The sequence below is a fragment of the Bombina bombina genome, chromosome 11 (assembly GCF_027579735.1).
Source record: "Bombina bombina isolate aBomBom1 chromosome 11, aBomBom1.pri, whole genome shotgun sequence".
Taxonomy (NCBI): Eukaryota; Metazoa; Chordata; class Amphibia; order Anura; family Bombinatoridae; genus Bombina; species Bombina bombina.
In genome coordinates, this window is record NC_069509.1 from 195,813,305 (window position 1) to 195,833,843 (window position 20,539).

Consider the following 20,539-nt stretch of genomic DNA (forward strand, 5'->3'; position numbering starts at 1 on the left):
TGTGACAGGAGGGAGCAGGCCACTGTGTGTGACAGGAGGGAGCAGGCCACTGTGTGTGACAGGAGGGAGCAGGTCACTGTGTGTGTGTGTGTGACAGGAGGGGGCAGGTCTCTGTGTGTGTGTGTGTGTGTGTATGTGACAGGAGGGGGCAGGTCTCTGTGTGTGTGTGTGTGTGTGTATGTATGTGACAGGAGGGGGCAGGTCTCTGTGTGTGTGTGTGTGTGTGTATGTATGTGACAGGAGGGGGCAGGTCTGTGTGTGTGTGTGTGTGTATGTGACAGGAGGGGCAGGTCTCTGTGTGTGTGTGTGTGTATGTATGTGACAGGAGGGGGCAGGTCTCTGTGTGTGTGTGTGTGTGTGACAGGAGGGAGCAGGTCACTGTGTGTGTGTGAGACAGGAGGGAGCAGGTCACTGTGTGTGTGTGTGTGACAGGAGGGAGCAGGTCACTGTGTGTGTGTGTGTGTGTGTGTGTGTGTGTGTGAGTGACAGGAGGGGGCAGGTCACTGTGTGTGTGTGACAGGAGGGGGCAGGTCACTGTGTGTGTGGGACAGGAGGGGGCAGGTCACTGTGTGTGTGGGACAGGAGGGGGCAGGTCACTGTGTGTGTGGGACAGGAGGGGGCAGGTCACTGTGTGTGTGGGACAGGAGGGGCAGGTCACTGACTGTGTGTGTGTGTGTGTGTGTGTGTGTGTGTGTGTGTGTGTGTGTGTGTGTGTGTGTAACAGGAGGGGGCAGGTCACTGTGTGTGTGTGTGACTGGAGGGGGCAGGTCACTGCGTGTGTGTGACAGGAGGGGGCAGGTCACTGTGTGTGACAGGAGGGGGCAGGTCACTGTGTGTGACAGGAGGGGGCAGGTCACTGTGTGTGACAGGAGGGGGCAGGTCACTGTGTGTGTGTGTGTGTGTGTGTGTGTGTGACAAGAGGGGGCAGGTCACTGTGTGTGTGTGTGTGTGACAAGAGGGGGCAGGTCACTGTGTGTGTGACAAGAGGGGGCAGGTCACTGTGTGTGTGTGTGACAGGAGGGGGCAGGTCACTGTGTGTGTGTGCGTTTGTGTGTGTGAGAGAGACAAGAGGGGGCAAGTCACTGTGTGTGTGTGACAGGAGGGGGCAAGTCACTGTGTGTGTGTGTGTGTGTGAGAGAGAGAGAGAGAGAGAGAGAGAGACAGGAGGGGGCAGGTCACTGTGTGTGTGTGTGTGTGTGAGAGAGAGAGAGAGAGAGAGAGAGAGAGAGAGAGAGAGAGAGAGAGAGAGAGAGACAGGAGGGGGCAGGTCACTGTGTGTGTGTGTGGAGACAAGAGGGGGCAAGTCACTGGGTGTGTGTGTGTGTGTGAGACAGGAGGGGGCAAGTCACTGTGTGTGTGTGAGACAGGAGGGGGCAAGTCACTGTGTGTGTGTGTGTGAGACAGGAGGGGGCAAGTCACTGTGTGTGTGTGAGACAGGAGGGGGCAAGTCACTGTGTGTGTGTGAGACAGGAGGGGGCAAGTCACTGTGTGTGTGTGTGTGTGAGACAGGAGGGGGCAAGTCACTGTGTGTGTGTGTGTGTGTGAGACAGGAGGGGGCAAGTCACTGTGTGTGTGTGTGTGTGAGACAGGAGGGGGCAAGTCACTGTGTGTGTGTGTGTGTGAGACAGGAGGGGGCAAGTCACTGTGTGTGTGTGTGTGTGTGTGTGTGTGAGACAGGAGGGGGCAGGTCACTGTGTGTGTGTGTGTGTGTGTGAGACAGGAGGGGGCAGGTCACTGTGTGTGTGAGACAGGAGGGGGCAGGTCACTGTGTGCGTGTGTGTGCGTGTGAGACAGGAGAAGGCAAGTCACTGTGTGTGTGTGTGTGTGAGAGAGAGACAGGAGGGGGCAGATCACTGTGTGTGTGTGTGTGTGACAGGAGGGGGCAGATCACTGTGTGTGTGACAGGAGGGGATAGATCACTGTGTGAGTGACAGGAGGGGGCAGGTCACTGTGTGTGCGACAGAAGGGGACAGGTCACTGTGAGTGTGTGACAGGAGAGAGCTTGTCACTGTAATACCATATCTTGTCTAGCTGTATACAGAGAGTGCACACTCACCCTGTAGTACCATATATTGTCTAGCTGTATACAGAGAGTGCACACTCACCCTGTAGTACTATATATTGTCTAGCTGTATACAGAGAGTGCACACTCACCCTGTAGTACCATATATTGTCTAGCTGTATAGAGCGCACACTCACCCTGTAGTACCATATATTGTCTAGCTGTATACAGAGAGTGCACACTTACCCTGTAGTACCATATATTGTCTAGCTGTATACAGAGAGTGCACACTCACCCTGTAGTACCATATATTGTCTAGCTATATAGAGCGCACACTCACCCTGTAGTACCATATATTGTCTAGCTGTATACAGAGAGTGCACACTCACCCTGTAGTACCATATCTTGTCTAGCTGTATACAGAGTGCACACTCACCCTGTAGTACCATATATTGTCTAGCTGTATAGAGAGTGCACACTCACCCTGTAGTACCATATATTGTCTAGCTGTATACAGAGAGTGCACACTCACCCTGTAGTACCATTTATTGTCTAGCTGTATACAGAGAGTGCACACTCACCCTGTAGTACCATTTATTCTCTAGCTGTATACAGAGAGTGCACACTCACCCTGTAGTACCATATATTGTCTAGCTGTATACAGAGAGTGCACACTCACCCTGTAGTACCATATATTGTCTAGCTGTATACAGAGAGTGCACACTCACCCTGTAGTACCATATATTGTCTAGCTGTATACAGAGAGTGCACACTCACCCTGTAGTACCATATATTGTCTAGCTGTATACAGAGAGTGCACACTCACCCTGTAGTACCATATGTTGTCTAGGTGTATACAGAGAGTGCACACTCACCCTGTAGTATCATATATTGCCTAGGTGTATACAGAGAGTGCACACTCACCCTGTAGTACCATATATTGCCTAGCTGTATACAAAGAGTGCACACTCACCCTGTAGTACCATATATTGTCTAGCTGTATACAGAGAGTGCACACTCACCCTGTAGTACCATATATTGTCTAGCTGTATACAGAGAGTGCACACTCACCCTGTAGTACCATATATTGTCTAGCTGTATACAGAGAGTGCACACTCACCCTGTAGTACCATATCTTGTCTAGCTGTATACAGAGTGCACACTCACCCTGTAGTACTATATATTGTCTAGCTGTATACAGAGTGCACTCACCCTGTAGTACCATATATTGTCTAGCTGTATACAGAGAGTGCACACTCACCCTGTAGTACCATATATTGTCTAGCTGTATACAGAGAGTGCACACTCACCCTGTAGTACCATATATTGTCTAGCTGTATACAGAGCGCACACTCATCCTGTAGTACCATATATTGTCTAGCTGTATACAGAGCGCACACTCACCCTGTAGTACCATATATTGTCTAGCTGTATACAGAGCGCACACTCACCCTGTAGTACTATATATTGTCTAGCTGTATACAGAGAGTGCACACTCACCCTGTAGTACCATATATTGTCTAGCTGTATACAGAGAGTGCACACTCACCCTGTAGTACCATATATTGTCTAGCTGTATACAGAGAGTGCACACTCACCCTGTAGTACCATATATTGTCTAGCTGTATACAGAGAGTGCACACTCACCCTGTAGTACCATATCTTGTCTAGCTGTATACAGAGAGTGCACACTCACCCTGTAGTACCATATATTGTCTAGCTGTATACAGAGTGCACACTCACCCTGTAGTACCATATATTGTCTAGCTGTATACAGAGTGCACACTCACCCTGTAGTACTATATATTGTCTAGCTGTATACAGAGAGTGCACACTCACCCTGTAGTACTATATATTGTCTAGCTGTATACAGAGCGCACACTCACCCTGTAGTACCATATATTGTCTAGCTGTATACAGAGAGTGCACACTCACCCTGTAGTACCATATATTGTCTAGCTGTATACAGAGAGTGCACACTCACCCTGTAGTACCATATATTGTCTAGCTGTATACAGAGAGTGCACACTCACCCTGTAGTACTATATATTGTCTAGCTGTATACAGAGAGTACACACTTACCCTGTAGTACCATATATTGTCTAGCTGTATACAGAGAGTGCACACTTACCCTGCAGTACCATATATTGTCTAGCTGTATACAGAGAGTGCACACTCACCCTGTAGTACCATATATTGTCTAGCTGTATACAGAGAGTGCACACTCACCCTGTAGTATCATATATTGCCTAGGTGTATACAGAGAGTGCACACTCACCCTGTAGTACTATATATTGTCTAGCTGTATATAGAGAGTGCACACTTACCCTGTAGTACTATATATTGTCTAGCTGTATACAGAGAGTGCACACTCACCCTGTAGTACTATATATTGTCTAGCTGTATACAAAGAGTGCACACTCACCCTGTAGTACCATATATTGTCTAGCTGTATACAGAGAGTGCACACTCACCCTGTAGTACCATATATTGTCTAGCTGTATACAGATCGCACACTCACCCTGTAGTACCATATATTGTCTAGCTGTATACAGAGAGTGCACACTCACCCTGTAGTACCATATATTGTCTAGCTGTATACAAAGAGTGCACACTCACCCTGTAGTACCATATCTTGTCTAGCTGTATACAAAGAGTGCACACTCACCCTGTAATACCATATATTGTCTAGCTGTATACAGAGAGTGCACACTCACCCTGTAGTACCATATATTGTCTAGCTGTATACAAAGAGTGCACACTCACCCTGTAGTACCATATCTTGTCTAGCTGTATACAAAGAGTGCACACTCACCCTGTAGTACCATATATTGTCTAGCTGTATACAGAGAGTGCACACTCACCCTGTAGTACCATATATTGTCTAGCTGTATACAGAGAGTGCACACTCACCCTGTAGTACCATATATTGTCTAGCTGTATACAGAGTGCACACTCACCCTGTAGTACCATATATTGTCTAGCTGTATACAGAGTGCACTCACCCTGTAGTACCATATATTGTCTAGCTGTATACAGAGAGTGCACACTCACCCTGTAGTACTATATATTGTCTAGCTGTATACAGAGCGCACTCACCCTGTAGTACCATATCTTGTCTAGCTGTATACAGAGAGTGCACACTTATCCTGTAGTACTATATATTGTCTAGCTGTATACAGAGAGTGCACACTTACCCTGTAGTACCATATATTGTCTAGCTGTATACAGAGAGTGCACACTCACCCTGTAGTACCATATATTGTCTAGCTGTATACAGAGAGTGCACACTTATCCTGTAGTACTATATATTGTCTAGCTGTATACAGAGAGTGCACACTGATCCTGTAGTACTATATATTGTCTAGCTGTATACAGAGAGTGCACACTCACCCTGTAGTACCATATATTGTCTAGCTGTATACAGAGAGTGCACACTTATCCTGTAGTACTATATATTGTCTAGCTGTATACAGAGAGTACACACTCACCCTGTAGTACCATATATTGTCTAGCTGTATACAGAGAGTGCACACTTATCCTGTAGTACTATATATTGTCTAGCTGTATACAGAGAGTGCACACTTATCCTGTAGTACTATATATTGTCTAGCTGTATACAGAGAGTGCACACTCACCCTTTAGTACCATATATTGTCTAGCTGTATACAGAGAGTACACACTCACCCTGTAGTACCATATATTGTCTAGCTGTATACAGAGAGTGCACACTCACCCTGTAATACCATATATTGTCTAGCTGTATACAGAGTGCACACTCACCCTGTAGTACCATATATTGTCTAGCTGTATACAGAGTGCACACTTACCCTGTAGTACTATATATTGTCTAGCTGTATACAGAGTGCACACTCACCCTGTAGTACCATATATTGTCTAGCTGTATACAGAGTGCACACTTATCCTGTAGTACCATATATTGTCTAGCTGTATACAGAGTGCACACTTATCCTGTAGTACTATATATTGTCTAGCTGTATACAGAGTGCACACTTACCCTGTAGTACTATATATTGTCTAGCTGTATACAGAGAGTACACACTCACCCTGTAGTACTATATATTGTCTAGCTGTATACAGAGTGCACACTAACCCTGTAGTACCATATATTGTCTAGCTGTATACAGAGAGTACACACTCACCCTGTAGTACCATATATTGCCTAGGTGTATACAGAGAGTGCACACTCACCCTGTAGTACCATATATTGCCTAGGTGTATACAGAGAGTGCACACTCACCCTGTAGTACCATATATTGTCTAGCTGTATACAGAGAGTGCACACTTACCCTGTAGTGCCATATATTGTCTAGCTGTATACAGAGAGTGCACACTCACCCTGTAGTACTATATATTGTCTAGCTGTATACAGAGAGTGCACACTCACCCTGTAGTACTATATATTGTCTAGCTGTATACAAAGAGTGCACACTTACCCTGTAGTACCATATATTGTCTAGCTGTATACAGAGAGTGCACACTCACCCTGTAGTACCATATATTTTCTAGCTGTATACAGAGAGTACACACTTACCCTGTAGTACCATATATTGTCTAGCTGTATACAGAGAGTGCACACTCACCCTGTAGTACCATATATTGTCTAGCTGTATACAGAGAGTGCACACTCACCCTGTAGTACCATTTATTGTCTAGCTGTATACAGAGAGTGCACAATCACCCTGTAGTACCATATATTGTCTAGCTGTATACAGAGAGTGCACACTCACCCTGTAGTACCATATATTGTCTAGCTGTATACAGAGAGTGCACACTCACCCTGTAGTACCATATATTGTCTAGCTGTATACAGAGAGTACACACTTACCCTGTAGTACCATATATTGTCTAGCTGTATACAGAGAGTGCACACTCACCCTGTAGTACCATATATTGTCTAGCTGTATACAGAGAGTGCACACTCACCCTGTAGTATCATATATTGCCTAGGTGTATACAGAGAGTGCACACTCACCCTGTAGTACTATATATTGTCTAGCTGTATACAAAGAGTGCACACTTATCCTGTAGTACTATATATTGTCTAGCTGTATACAGAGAGTGCACACTCACCCTGTAGTACTATATATTGTCTAGCTGTATACAAAGAGTGCACACTTACCCTGTAGTACTATATATTGTCTAGCTGTATACAAAGAGTGCACACTTATCCTGTAGTACTATATATTGTCTAGCTGTATACAGAGAGTGCACACTTACCCTGTAGTACTATATATTGTCTAGCTGTATACAGAGTGCACACTTACCCTGTAGTACTATATATTGTCTAGCTGTATATATATATACATGCACACTCACCTCAGGGGAGCAGCTGGACATGTCCTGCTGAGGAAGAACAGATCTGTAGGGGGGAAAAAGGAAATTTATGCTTAACTGAAATGTATTTCTCTTACGATATGACAAGTCCACGGATTTCATCCTTACTTATGGGATATCGCCTCCTGGTCAGCAGGAGGAGGCAAAGAGCTCCACAGCAGAGCTGCATAAATAGCTCCTCCCATCCCTCCCCCTCCAGTCATTCGACCGAAGTTAGGAAGAGAAAGGAAAAGCCAAGGAGCAGAGGTGACTGAAGTTGAATAAAAATAAAGACCTGTCTTAGAAAATGACAGGGTGGGCCGTGGACTCGTCATATCGTAAAATAAATAAATTTATCAGGTAAGCATAAATTTCCTTTTCTTTTACAATATATGACGAGTCCACGGATTTCATCCTTACTTATGGGATACAATACCAAAGCTAAAGGACACGGATGAAAGGGAAGGACAAGACAGGAACCTAAACGGAAGGCACCACTGCTTGAAGAATCTTCCCCAAAAAACAGCCTCGGACGAGACAAAAGTATCAAATTTGAAAAAAAGGTGAAGAGATGACCAATTTGCAGCCTTGCAAATCGGTTCAACAGAAGCATAACTTTTAAATGCCCATGAGGAAGCCACAGCCCTAGTGGAAGGAGCTGTAATTCTTTCAAGAGGTTGCTGTCAAGCAGACTCATATGCAAAATGGATGATACTCTTCAGCCAAAAAGAAAGAGAGGTAGCCGTAGCTTTCAGACCCCTATGTTTCCCAGAACAGACAACAAACAATGAAGATGAGCGACGCAAGTCCTCAGTCGCCTGCAAGTAGAACTTCAGGGCACAAACTACGTTCAAATTAAGTAACTAATTAGGACATAATGAAGGAAACAACAATACCCTGAATAATATTCTTGATAGAAACAACCTTAGGAAGAAACCAGGGTTGGTACGTAACACTAGCTTATCAGAATGAAACATAAGATAAGGAGAATCACATTGTAATGCTGAAAGCACAGAAACTCTGTAAGCAGAAGAAATAGCAATAAAAAATAAAACTTTCCAAGATAACAACTTAATATCTATGGAATGCATAGGTTCAAACGGAACCCCTTGAAGAACCTTAAGAACTAAATTCAAACTCCAAGGAGGATCAATAGGTCTAAACACAGGCCTGATCCTAGTCAGAGCCTGACAAAAAGATTGAACATCCGGAATATCTGCCAGACGTTTGTGTAGCAAAATAGATAAAGCAGAAATCTGTCCCTTTAAGGAACTTGCTGATAGCCCTTTCTCCAATCCTTCTTGGAGAAAAGATAAAATCCTAGGAATCCTAATCTTACTCCATGAGTAACCCTTGGATTTCCACCAATAAAGATATTTACGCCATATCTTATGGTAAATCTTTCTAGTAACAGGCTTACGTGCCTGGATCAAGGTATCAATGACCGAATCAGAGAACCCTCGCTTACATAAAATCAAGCGTTCAATCTCCAAGCAGTCAGCTGTAGAGAAATTAGATTCGGATGATGGAAGGGTCCCTGAATGAGAAGGTCCTGCCTCAATGGAAGCTTCCACGGCGGCAGAGAGGACATGTCCACCAGATCGGCATACCAAGTCCTGCGAGGCCACGCAGGAGCGATGAAAATCACAGAAGCTCTCTTCTGTTTGACTCGAGCAATCACCCGAGGAAGGAGAGCAAACGGTGGAAACACATAAGCTAGATTGAACGACCAAGGCACTGCCAAGGGATCTATCAATTCGGCCTGAGGATCCCTTGACCTGGATCCGTATCTCGGGAGCTTGGCATTCTGACAAGATGCCATAAGATCCCGCTCTGGTCTGCCCCATCTGAGAATCAGGTTGGCAAAGACCTCCGGATGGAGTTCCCATTCCCCCGGAAGAAACGTCTGTCTGCTCAAAAAATCCGCTTCCCAGTTGTCCACTCCTGGGATGTAGATTGCTGACAGATAACAAGAGTGAGCTTCCTTTGATAAAGCCCAATCGGGCGAAACGCGTCAGGGGAGAGTGTTGAACTCGTTCACGCTCTATTCTTTATGTATTTTAAACTAGCCCAGTATCGCTAAAATCATGTGGAGCAAAGGGTTACCGCAATTATAGAGCTTTAACTTTGATATTTGACCTATCTGGTCAGGGTACCTAATAGGGACCGTTACATGGTGCTTATAGAAAAATCTTTCTTACTATATATACAATAACGAGCTAGTACCATATAGCCTGGGTTGTGCCAGACTTTATTCCACTAATAGTTAACTAAGTTTCTTTAAAAATTATATGCCACATTGTGGATATTACTATAATAACTGGGTTGTGCCAGTTTTAACTTAAACTATCGAATGAGTGTGTGAATGTGCGTGTATTGTAAGACCTTACAAACGTATGAGTGCGGTTGACACTACCTGATAGTGACAGCATCAGCTGTACCACACAGCGCTTAAACCGAAACATATATATCAAACTGCAACTTAGTTGCGAATTAAACAAATGGACTGTTAACTCTATATTTATAATCTGAGTGGTGCCAGACCGAGCTTTAACTTTGAACACAGCTTTCAGAACTTTCGAAATTAATTGATATCACAACACGGTTATTTAATTGAAACTTAATCATAAGAAACATTTATTGAAAGTGGGTATGCCAAACTTAACTGTAGTTATAAAACCCAGTGTATAAATGCCCTATGAGAAGAATGTTACAAACTGAGGACTGATAATTATAAGACTTGTGACCATAACAGTGGCTGCGCCAAAAGGCAATTAATCTCAATTTCCATACACTGGATAAGAATAATAATAATTTGTGGCACTGTTAATAAACTTTGGGACACTTGTCAACTGATACAAATCTGGGAGCCGCTGGGATAGTAGATTTAGTTGTTCATGAAACATACGCCTAAAATTTATAAAGGTGGATTAACCTAATCCATAGTAACCTTTACAGCCATTGCTATATGGACTAATCAGGGTCTAACTATTTAATAACTTTAGTGAACCTAAGTGGCCAGATCGAAGGTCTGGGCTACACAGAACTAGGCTTATTGTGATTATAACTGTACTCCAATTTTTAGGAATATGTACCTAATGAAATTTCGAAAACTACAGTAACACCAAGCACGCACACATTACTATTTATACTAATAAACAGGTTAAAATTATAACCCAGGTTAGAATTGATCAAACCCTCGTTTTTGTGAATATTTAACTCACCAGTACCCCTATTTGTGGATAATTATTATTAATAATTTTTACTCTGCTATCATCCATCATATTGAATGAGGACAGCAGGAGCCTATATAGCTGAGAGTACATAACCTTGACCAGAATTTATATATAAGCTCTACTATTCAGATGAACACTCTGTTGGTAGCCATTAGCAAGTTAATTCATTGAACTATTTAGATCACTATAACTAGTGAATTTATTCAGGCCAAATTATCATGTATAGTGATCTAATGTGAAACTCATTATACTGATTCAAGCACTGGAGCAAATTTTAATCGTGTGTGTATCAACCAAACAAATTTTGGTTTTTTAACTTTAATACCAATAAAAGTTATATTTTAATATCCTGTTACGGAATCCCAACCTTTAGTTCAGACCTAGAGTGCTGTAAGTGCATACTTTGGGTAGTCTGGTATCCTTTATACCATTCTTCTTTTGTGTATATAAGAGTGAGCTTCCGTCCATCGAATTATCTTGGATACTTCTGTCATTGCTAAGGAACTCCCTGATGATTGATAAGCCACAGTCGTGATGTTGTCCGACTGAAATCAGATGAATTTGGCCGAAGCCAACAGAGGCCAAGTCTGAAGTGCATTGAATATTGCCCTCAACTCCAGAATATTGATTGGAAGTAGAGACTCCAACTGAGTCCACACACTCTGAGCCTTCAGGGAATTCCAGACAGTACCCCATCCTAGTAGACTGGCGTCCGTTGTCACTATCACTCTGAGGAGACAAATCTGCATAATCTCCATTCCACTGTCTGAGCATGCTCAGCTGCAGCGGTCTGAGATGAAAACGAGCAAAAGGAATGGCATCCATTGCCGCCACCATCAACCCAATTACCTCCATACACTGAGCTACTGATGGCCGAGGATTGGACTGAAGGGATCAGCATGTATTCAGAATCTTTAACTTTCTGACATCTGTCAAGAAAAGTTTCATGGATTTAGAGTCTATCAAGAGTTCCCAGGAAAGGAACCCTTGTCTGTGGAATGAGTGAACTCTTTTCTAGATTCACCTTCCACCCGTGAGTCCTTAGAAAGGATAGAACCATGTCGGTATGAGATTTTGTCAGCTGATAAGACGACGTCTGGATCAGAATATCGTCCAGATAAGGCGCCACTGCAATACCCCGCGGTCAGAGACCCTAGAACCTTCGTGAAGATCCTGGGTGCCGTGGCCAGCCCGAAGGGAAGGGCCACAAACTGAAAATGTTTGTCCAGAAAGGCAAACCTCAGGAACTGGTGATAAGCTCTGTGGATAGGATTATGAAGATATGCATTCTGTAAGTCCACGGTAGTCATATATTGACCCTCCTGGATCAATGGAAGAAATGTCCGAATAGTCTCCATCTTGTGGGATGGCACTCTAAGAAATTGGTTTAGACTTTTGAGATCTAAAATGGGTCGAAACGTTCCCTCATTTTTGGGAGCTACAAAGAGATATGAGAAAAACCCTGCCCCGCCTCCTGAATTGGAACGGGACATATTACTCCCATGAGGGATAGATCTCTTACACAGCGTAAGAACGCCTCTCTCTTTATCTGATCGACAGATAATCGTGAAAGAAGAAACCTTCCTCTGGGGTAGGAATTTTCAAACTCCAACTGATACCCTTGAGACATGATTTCCAGTGTCCAGGGATCCTGAACGTCTCTTATCCAAGCTTGGCCAAAGAGAAAAATTCTGCCCCCTACTAGATCCAGTCCCGGATCGGGGGTCGCCCCTTCATGCTGTTTTGGTAGCAGCAGCAGGCTTCTTGAGTTGCTTACCCTTGTTCCAACCCTGGTTGGGTTTTCAGGTGGATTTGGCTTGTGAAAAATTCCCTTCCTATTTAGCAGAAGAGGGGATTCCCTTGAAATTTCGAAAGGAACGAAAATTACTTTGTCGTCCCCTTTGCTGAGATGTTTTGTCCTGAGGGAGGAGATAACCCTTACCTCCCGTAATATCAGAAATGGTCTCCTTCAGGTCAGGCCAGAACAGGGTCTTTCCCTTGAAAGGAATCGCCAAGAGCTTGGATTTAGAGGACACATCCCCAAACCAAGATTTTAACCGTAATACTCCTCGTGCTAAAATGGAAAATCCTGAATTCTTAGCCACCAATTTGTGATCTGAAAGGCGTCATCCGTAATAAAAGAATTAACCAGTTTAAGGGCCTTAATTCTATCCGCTATTTCCCCTAAAGAAGTCTCAGTCATAAGAGACTCATTCTAGAGTGTCAAACCAAAAAGCAGCCGCAGTTGTGACTATTACAATGCAGGCCGTCGGTTGCAATAGAAGTCCTTGATGAACATATAGCTTTGTGAGAAGACCCTCCAACTTTTTATCCATGGGGTCTTTGAAAGCACAACTGTCCTCAATAGGGACAGTCGTACGCTTAGTTAGGGAAGAGATAGCTCCCTCCTTAGGGAACTCCTGCCAAGATCAACTCAGCTCCTTGGTTTTGTAATCAGCAAAGGAGCAGCTGTAATAGATGAAGTAGCTAATTAAGAGCTCAAATGCTGTCCTGTATCTCTTTAAATTTTAAAGGAAACAGTACAGTTGAGCGCGTGCGTCCCATTCTAAGTCACAAAGGATGGAGACACACCAATAAACAGTAGCAAAATAAAAACTCTGTTATAGTCTCACGCAATATTGCATAACGCAGTGACCCCTCAGAAAGTAACCTGCAAAACGAACTGGTTAAGTCCCTGAGCAGTGTTCTCTATGTAAAGAAACCTTGCAACAGCATGTATGATTTATGTAAATGAAAATAGAGGCAAGATCTATGTAGAAAATTGCCAAGAGTCAAAATGCTGCTTATAGGAACCAATACTGAAGGTAGTTCTCATAACACATGTGGAACAACACCATCTGAGAATGTTCCTTACATATAAGGGTCAAAATGTATGTAATGCATCATGTGATTGATAATACAGATTATATTAGCTGCACCTCCAATTAATTCTAACTTTACTTGGAACTCATGCCACTTGTGACGCCTCTCTGCCTAACGTGACAGAGAAGACGTCACCTCACTCTAAAAGCACTCTAAAAACTCTCTAGACAGTGCGAGAAAAACCTCCCAGCTGTATGTTGTTCTTTTGAAAAACAGCTGGGGAGGCACCATGCGACCCGTTAGAGAAATTAGTCAAATAGCGCACGCACAATGGCACTAACAACTCTCCGCCCATTTGTGGGCGTATGCAAACAAGTAGTGTGAAGGAAAAAAATGAAGCCGCCGGAAGATCAATAAGGAGGTAAATGGCGCGCACACAACGGCGCATAACGAAGCTCCGCCCATCGTGGGCGTATCGAGCTCAATCTCCGGAGCGCGGCAAAAAAATTGAGCCGTCGGGAGCCCCAGTCAGCACTAAAGTAATACACACTAAAAGGCACCAAGTCCCCTGTCGGGTGCCATCTCAGTACACTCTGTATGAATGGGACACAGAAATTTCCCTGTTGGCTGAGGAACGCAATGCCTCGTCTAAGCAGAAGTGAGCAGAGTCAGCGTTAGAAAAGCAACAGTCACTAAAAAATAATAAATCTCCCAGTCAGTTCCCCTTATTACCGGAATAACACATTGGAACCCTGTCTGTCGGCTTGTCAGTAATAGCAAGCGGAAGACACAGGGATAAGTAACATAACACATACCCTTACAAGAATCCTATATAACTTAAGTATTGAAATTGGATAAGCCTCTCCGCCGGCTGTCAAAGTAGAAATAAGCCGCTGGGAGTGTAGCTTGTGAGGTACAGAACTGCCGTTGAAACTTACCCCCATCCCAGGGATAGTCCATAAATAAAGTGCTAAATCATTTCTGTGTGCATGTTTCCAGAAAATAAAGATTAGCACTTACCTTAGACTTTGTCTGCCCGGCAGAAAGGCATCTCGCCCGGCTTGTGAAGTTCTTTCCTCCTCTTCACATTGGCCTGTGGAAATAAAAAGTACTGAGCAGTTCCTCCCTCAGACTTTAACGAGCAGGGCAGCATACATCTATGGGAAGCACAGTGAGAATTATGTCCCACAAGCTCCCATTGCTTTGAAGCCACCAAATGCTTCTCTTTTTGCACTGAAGAGAGTGATTTGTTCTAGGCTATACCCCAGAACAAAGAAGCACACTGCGGCACTACCTTAAAAATAATAAACACTTGATTGAAGAATCTATTACTATCACCTAACTTTGCCTCTTCCTATCACTAACACAGGCAAAGAGAATGACTGGAGGGGGAGGGAAGGGAGAAGCTATTTATGCAGCTCTGCTGTGGTGCTCTTTGCCTCTTCCTGCTGACCAGGAGGCGATATCCCATAAGTAAGGATGAAATCAGTGGACTCGTCATATCTTGTAAAATAAATATATCTATTAACAGCCCCAATGACACATACTTATCCTCAATACCCATTACATACTTAATCCTTATGCCTCTGCCACATGCTGACCCTAAGACTTCATCCTAGGTTACCTGATCCAGAGTCTCAATTAAACATCACATAGTCTACTTAATTACACATTCACATTTTGCCTCTCACTATTAGTACCTCACCCCCAGTGCACCCTCTGCCCAGTCACACTGTTGTACCAGGGGTATCACCCTCTGCACCCGGGGGGTATCAGCAGCTGCACAGTCACCCTCTGTACCCGGAGGGTATCAGCAGCTGCACAGTCACCCTCTGTACCCGGGGGGTTATCAGCAGCTGCACAGTCACCCTCTGTACCCGGGGGGTTATCAGCAGCTGCACAGTCACCCTCTGTACCCGGGAGGTATCAGCAGCTGCACAGTCACCCTCTGTACCCGGGGGGTTATCAGCAGCTGCACAGTCACCCTCTGTACCCGGGGGGTTATCAGCAGCTGCACAGTCACCCTCTGTACCCGGGGGGTTATCAGCAGCTGCACAGTCACCCTCTGTACCCGGGGGGTTATCAGCAGCTGCACAGTCACCCTCTGTACCCGGGGGGTTATCAGCAGCTGCACAGTCACCCTCTGTACCCGGGGGGTTATCAGCAGCTGCACAGTCACCCTCTGTACCCGGGGGGTTATCAGCAGCTGCACAGTCACCCTCTGTACCCGGGGGGTTATCAGCAGCTGCACAGTCACCCTCTGTACCCGGGGGGTTATCAGCAGCTGCACAGTCACCCTCTGTACCCGGGGGGTTATCAGCAGCTGCACAGTCACCCTCTGTACCCGGGGGGTTATCAGCAGCTGCACAGTCACCCTCTGTACCCGGGGGGTTATCAGCAGCTGCACAGTCACCCTCTGTACCCGGGGGGTTATCAGCAGCTGCACAGTCACCCTCTGTACCCGGGGGGTTATCAGCAGCTGCACAGTCACCCTCTGTACCCGGGGGGTTATCAGCAGCTGCACAGTCACCCTCTGTACCCGGGGGGTATCATCAGCTGCACAGTCACCCTCTGTACCCGGGGGGTATCATCAGCTGCACAGTCACCCTCTGTACCCGGGGGGTATCATCAGCTGCACAGTCACCCTCTGTACCCGGGGGTATCATCAGCTGCACAGTCACCCTCTGTACCCGGGGGTATCATCAGCTGCACAGTCACCCTCTGTACCCGGGGGTATCATCAGCTGCACAGTCACCCTCTGTACCCGGGGGTATCATCAGCTGCACAGTCACCCTCTGTACCCGGGGGTATCATCAGCTGCACAGTCACCCTCTGTACCCGGGGGTATCATCAGCTGCACAGTCACCCTCTGTACCCGGGGGTATCATCAGCTGCACAGTCACCCTCTGTACCCGGGGGTATCATCAGCTGCACAGTCACCCTCTGTACCCGGGGGTATCATCAGCTGCACAGTCACCCTCTGTACCCGGGGGTATCATCAGCTGCACAGTCACCCTCTGTACCCGGGGGTATCATCAGCTGCACAGTCACCCTCTGTACCCGGGGGTATCATCAGCTGCACAGTCACCCTCTGTACCCGGGGGTATCATCAGCTGCACAGTCACCCTCTGTACCCGGGGGTATCATCAGCTGCACAGTCACCCTCTGTACCCGGGGGTATCATCAGCTGCACAGACACCCTCTGTACCCGGGGGTATCATCAGCTGCACAGTCACCCTCTGTACCCGGGGGTATCATCAGCTGCACAGTCACCCTCTGTACCCGGGGGTATCATCAGCTGCACAGTCACCCTCTGTACCCGGGGGTATCATCAGCTGCACAGTCACCCTCTGTACCCGGGGGTATCATCAGCTGCACAGTCACCCTCTGTACCCGGGGGTATCATCAGCTGCACAGTCACCCTCTGTACCCGGGGGTATCATCAGCTGCACAGTCACCCTCTGTACCCGGGGGTATCATCAGCTGCACAGTCACCCTCTGTACCCGGGGGTATCATCAGCTGCACAGTCACCCTCTGTACCCGGGGGTATCATCAGCTGCACAGTCACCCTCTGTACCCGGGGGTATCATCAGCTGCACAGTCACCCTCTGTACCCGGGGGTATCAGCAGCTGCACAGTCACCCTCTGTACCCGGGGGTATCAGCAGCTGCACAGTCACCCTCTGTACCCGGGGGGTATCAGCAGCTGCACAGTCACCCTCTGTACCCGGGGGTATCAGCTGCACAGTCACCCTCTGTACCCGGGGGTATCAGCTGCACAGTCACCCTCTGTACCCGGGGGTATCAGCTGCACAGTCACCCTCTGTACCCGGGGGTATCAGAAGCACAGTCACCCTCTGTACCCGGGGGGTATCAGCAGCTGCACAGTCACCCTCTGTACCCGGGGGGTATCAGCAGCTGCACAGTCACCCTCTGTACCCGGGGGGTATCAGCAGCTGCACAGTCACCCTCTGTACCCGGGGGGTATCAGCAGCTGCACAGTCACCCTCTGTACCCGGGGGGTATCAGCAGCTGCACAGTCACCCTCTGTACCCGGGGGGTATCAGCAGCTGCACAGTCACCCTCTGTACCCGGGGGGTATCAGCAGCTGCACAGTCACCCTCTGTACCCGGGGGTATCAGCAGCACAGTCACCCTCTGTACCCGGGGGTATCAGCTGCACAGTCACCCTCTGTACCCGGGGGGTATCAGCAGCTGCACAGTCACCCTCTGTACCCGGGGGTATTAGCAGCACAGTCACCCTCTGTACCCGGGGGTATCATCAGCTGCACAGTCACCCTCTGTACCCGGGGGTATCAGCAGCACAGTCACCCTCTGTACCCGGGGGTATCAGCTGCACAGTCACCCTCTGTACCCGGGGGTATCAGAAGCACAGTCACCCTCTGTACCCGGGGGGTATCAGCAGCTGCACAGTCACCCTCTGTACCCGGGGGTATTAGCAGCACAGTCACCCTCTGTACCCGGGGGTATCATCAGCTGCACAGTCACCCTCTGTACCCGGGGGTATCAGCAGCACAGTCACCCTCTGTACCCGGGGGTATCAGCTGCACAGTCACCCTCTGTACCCGGGGGTATCAGAAGCACAGTCACCCTCTGTACCCGGGGGGTATCAGCAGCTGCACAGTCACCCTCTGTACCCGGGGGTATTAGCAGCACAGTCACCCTCTGTACCCGGGGGGTATCAGCTGCACAGTCACCCTCTGTACCCGGGGGTATTAGCAGCACAGTCACCCTCTGTACCCGGGGGGTATCAGCTGCACAGTCACCCTCTGTACCCGGGGGTATCAGCTGCACAGTCACCCTCTGTACCCGGGGGTATCAGCAGCACAGTCACCCTCTGTACCCGGGGGTATCAGCAGCACAGTCACCCTCTGTACCCGGGGGTATCAGAAGCACAGTCACCCTCTGTACCCGGGGGGTATCAGCAGCTGCACAGTCACCCTCTGTACCCGGGGGTATCAGCTGCACAGTCACCCTCTGTACCCGGGGGTATCAGCAGCTGCACAGTCACCCTCTGTACCCGGGGGTATCAGCAGCTGCACAGTCACCCTCTGTACCCGGGGGTATCAGCAGCTGCACAGTCACCCTCTGTACCCGGGGGTATCATCAGCTGCACAGTCACCCTCTGTACCCGGGGGTATCAGCAGCACAGTCACCCTCTGTACCCGGGGGTATCAGCTGCACAGTCACCCTCTGTACCCGGGGGTATTAGCAGCACAGTCACCCTCTGTACCAGGGGGTATTAGCAGCACAGTCACCCTCTGTACCCGGGGGTATCAGCAGCACAGTCACTGTTGCAGCACAATCTCGGGCAGAGCATTTAAAGAACTCACAGACTCACCGGCAACGGATGTGCTTCCCTCACAACCGCAAACAGCCCGGTAAATTGCAACTGACAGGACCGGCAACTCAGAAGCCTCACTTCCGGCGCAAGTTAACGTCTACTTCCGGTCCCGACTACCTATGGCTTAAACCGACAGCCTTTTGGTGGACTATCCCCGGGGATCACGTGACCCAGACCTTGTTAGCTTATGGCATTGGCTGATATAGTTCCTCAGATGCCAAATACAGCACAGTATAGAGATTATATCACACACTACTGTACTGATCATATAATACATTATATCACACACTACTGTACTAATCATATAATACTTTATATCACACACTACTGTACTGATCATATAATACATTATATCACACACTACTGTACTGATCATATAATACATTATATCACACACTACTGTACTGATCATATAATACATTATATCACACACACTACTGTACTGATCATATAATACATTATATCACACACACTACTGTACTGATCATATAATACATTATATCACACACACTACTGTACTGATCATATAATACATTATATCACACACACTACTGTACTGATCATATAATACATTATATCACACACACTACTGTACTGATCATATAATACATTATATCACACACACTACTGTACTGATCATATAATACATTATATCACACACACTACTGTACTGATCATATAATACATTATATCACACACACTACTGTACTGATCATATAATACATTATATCACACACTACTGTACTGATCATATAATACATTATATCACACACACTACTGTACTGATCATATAATACATTATATCACACACTACTGTACTGATCATATAATACATTATATCACCACACTACTGTACTGATCATATAATACATTATATCACACACACTACTGTACTGATCATATAATACATTATATCACACACACTACTGTACTGATCATATAATACATTATATCACACACACTACTGTACTGATCATATAATACATTATATCACACACTACTGTACTGATCATATAATACAGATCACACACTACTGTACTGATCATATAATACATTATATCACACACACTACTGTACTAATCATATAATACATTATATCACACACACTACTGTACTGATCAATAATACATTATATCACACACTACTGTACTGATCATATAATACATTATATCACACACTACTGTACTGATCATATAATACATTATATCACACACTACTGTACAGATCATATAATACATTATATCACACACACACTACTGTACTGATCATAAAATACATTATATCACACACTACTGTACTGATCATATAATACATTATATCACACACTACTGTACTGATCATATAATACATTATATCACACAGTACTGTACTGATCATATAATACATTATATCACACACACTACTGTACTGATCATATAATACATTATATCACACACACTACTGTACTGATCATATAATACATTATATCACACACACTACTGTACTGATCATATAATACATTATATCACACACACTACTGTACTGATCATATAATACATTATATCACACACACTACTGTACTGATCATATAATACATTATATCACACACACTACTGTACTGATCATATAATACATTATATCACACACTACTGTACTGATCATATAATACATTATATCACACACTACTGTACTGATCATATAATACATTATATCACACACACTACTGTACTGATCATATAATACATTATATCACACACTACTGTACTGATCATATAATACATTATATCACATACACTTA

General features: G+C 45.8%; 1 protein-coding gene across 1 annotated transcript in view; it reads right to left on the reverse strand.

Annotated features, from left to right (window-relative positions):
• Positions 1–18,863, reverse strand: part of FBXL18 (F-box and leucine rich repeat protein 18) — a 36,644-nt gene extending 17,781 nt beyond the window's left edge. Inside the window, exons 1-2 of the mRNA XM_053695207.1 lie at positions 18,760–18,863; positions 7,343–7,385 (exon numbers count right to left, since the gene is read on the reverse strand). Coding sequence (XP_053551182.1) covers positions 7,343–7,363 — 21 coding nt within the window. The 5' untranslated portion in view covers positions 7,364–7,385; positions 18,760–18,863. The remainder of the gene's footprint in view (positions 1–7,342; positions 7,386–18,759) is intronic.
• Between the last annotated feature and the right edge of the window lie 1,676 nt (positions 18,864–20,539).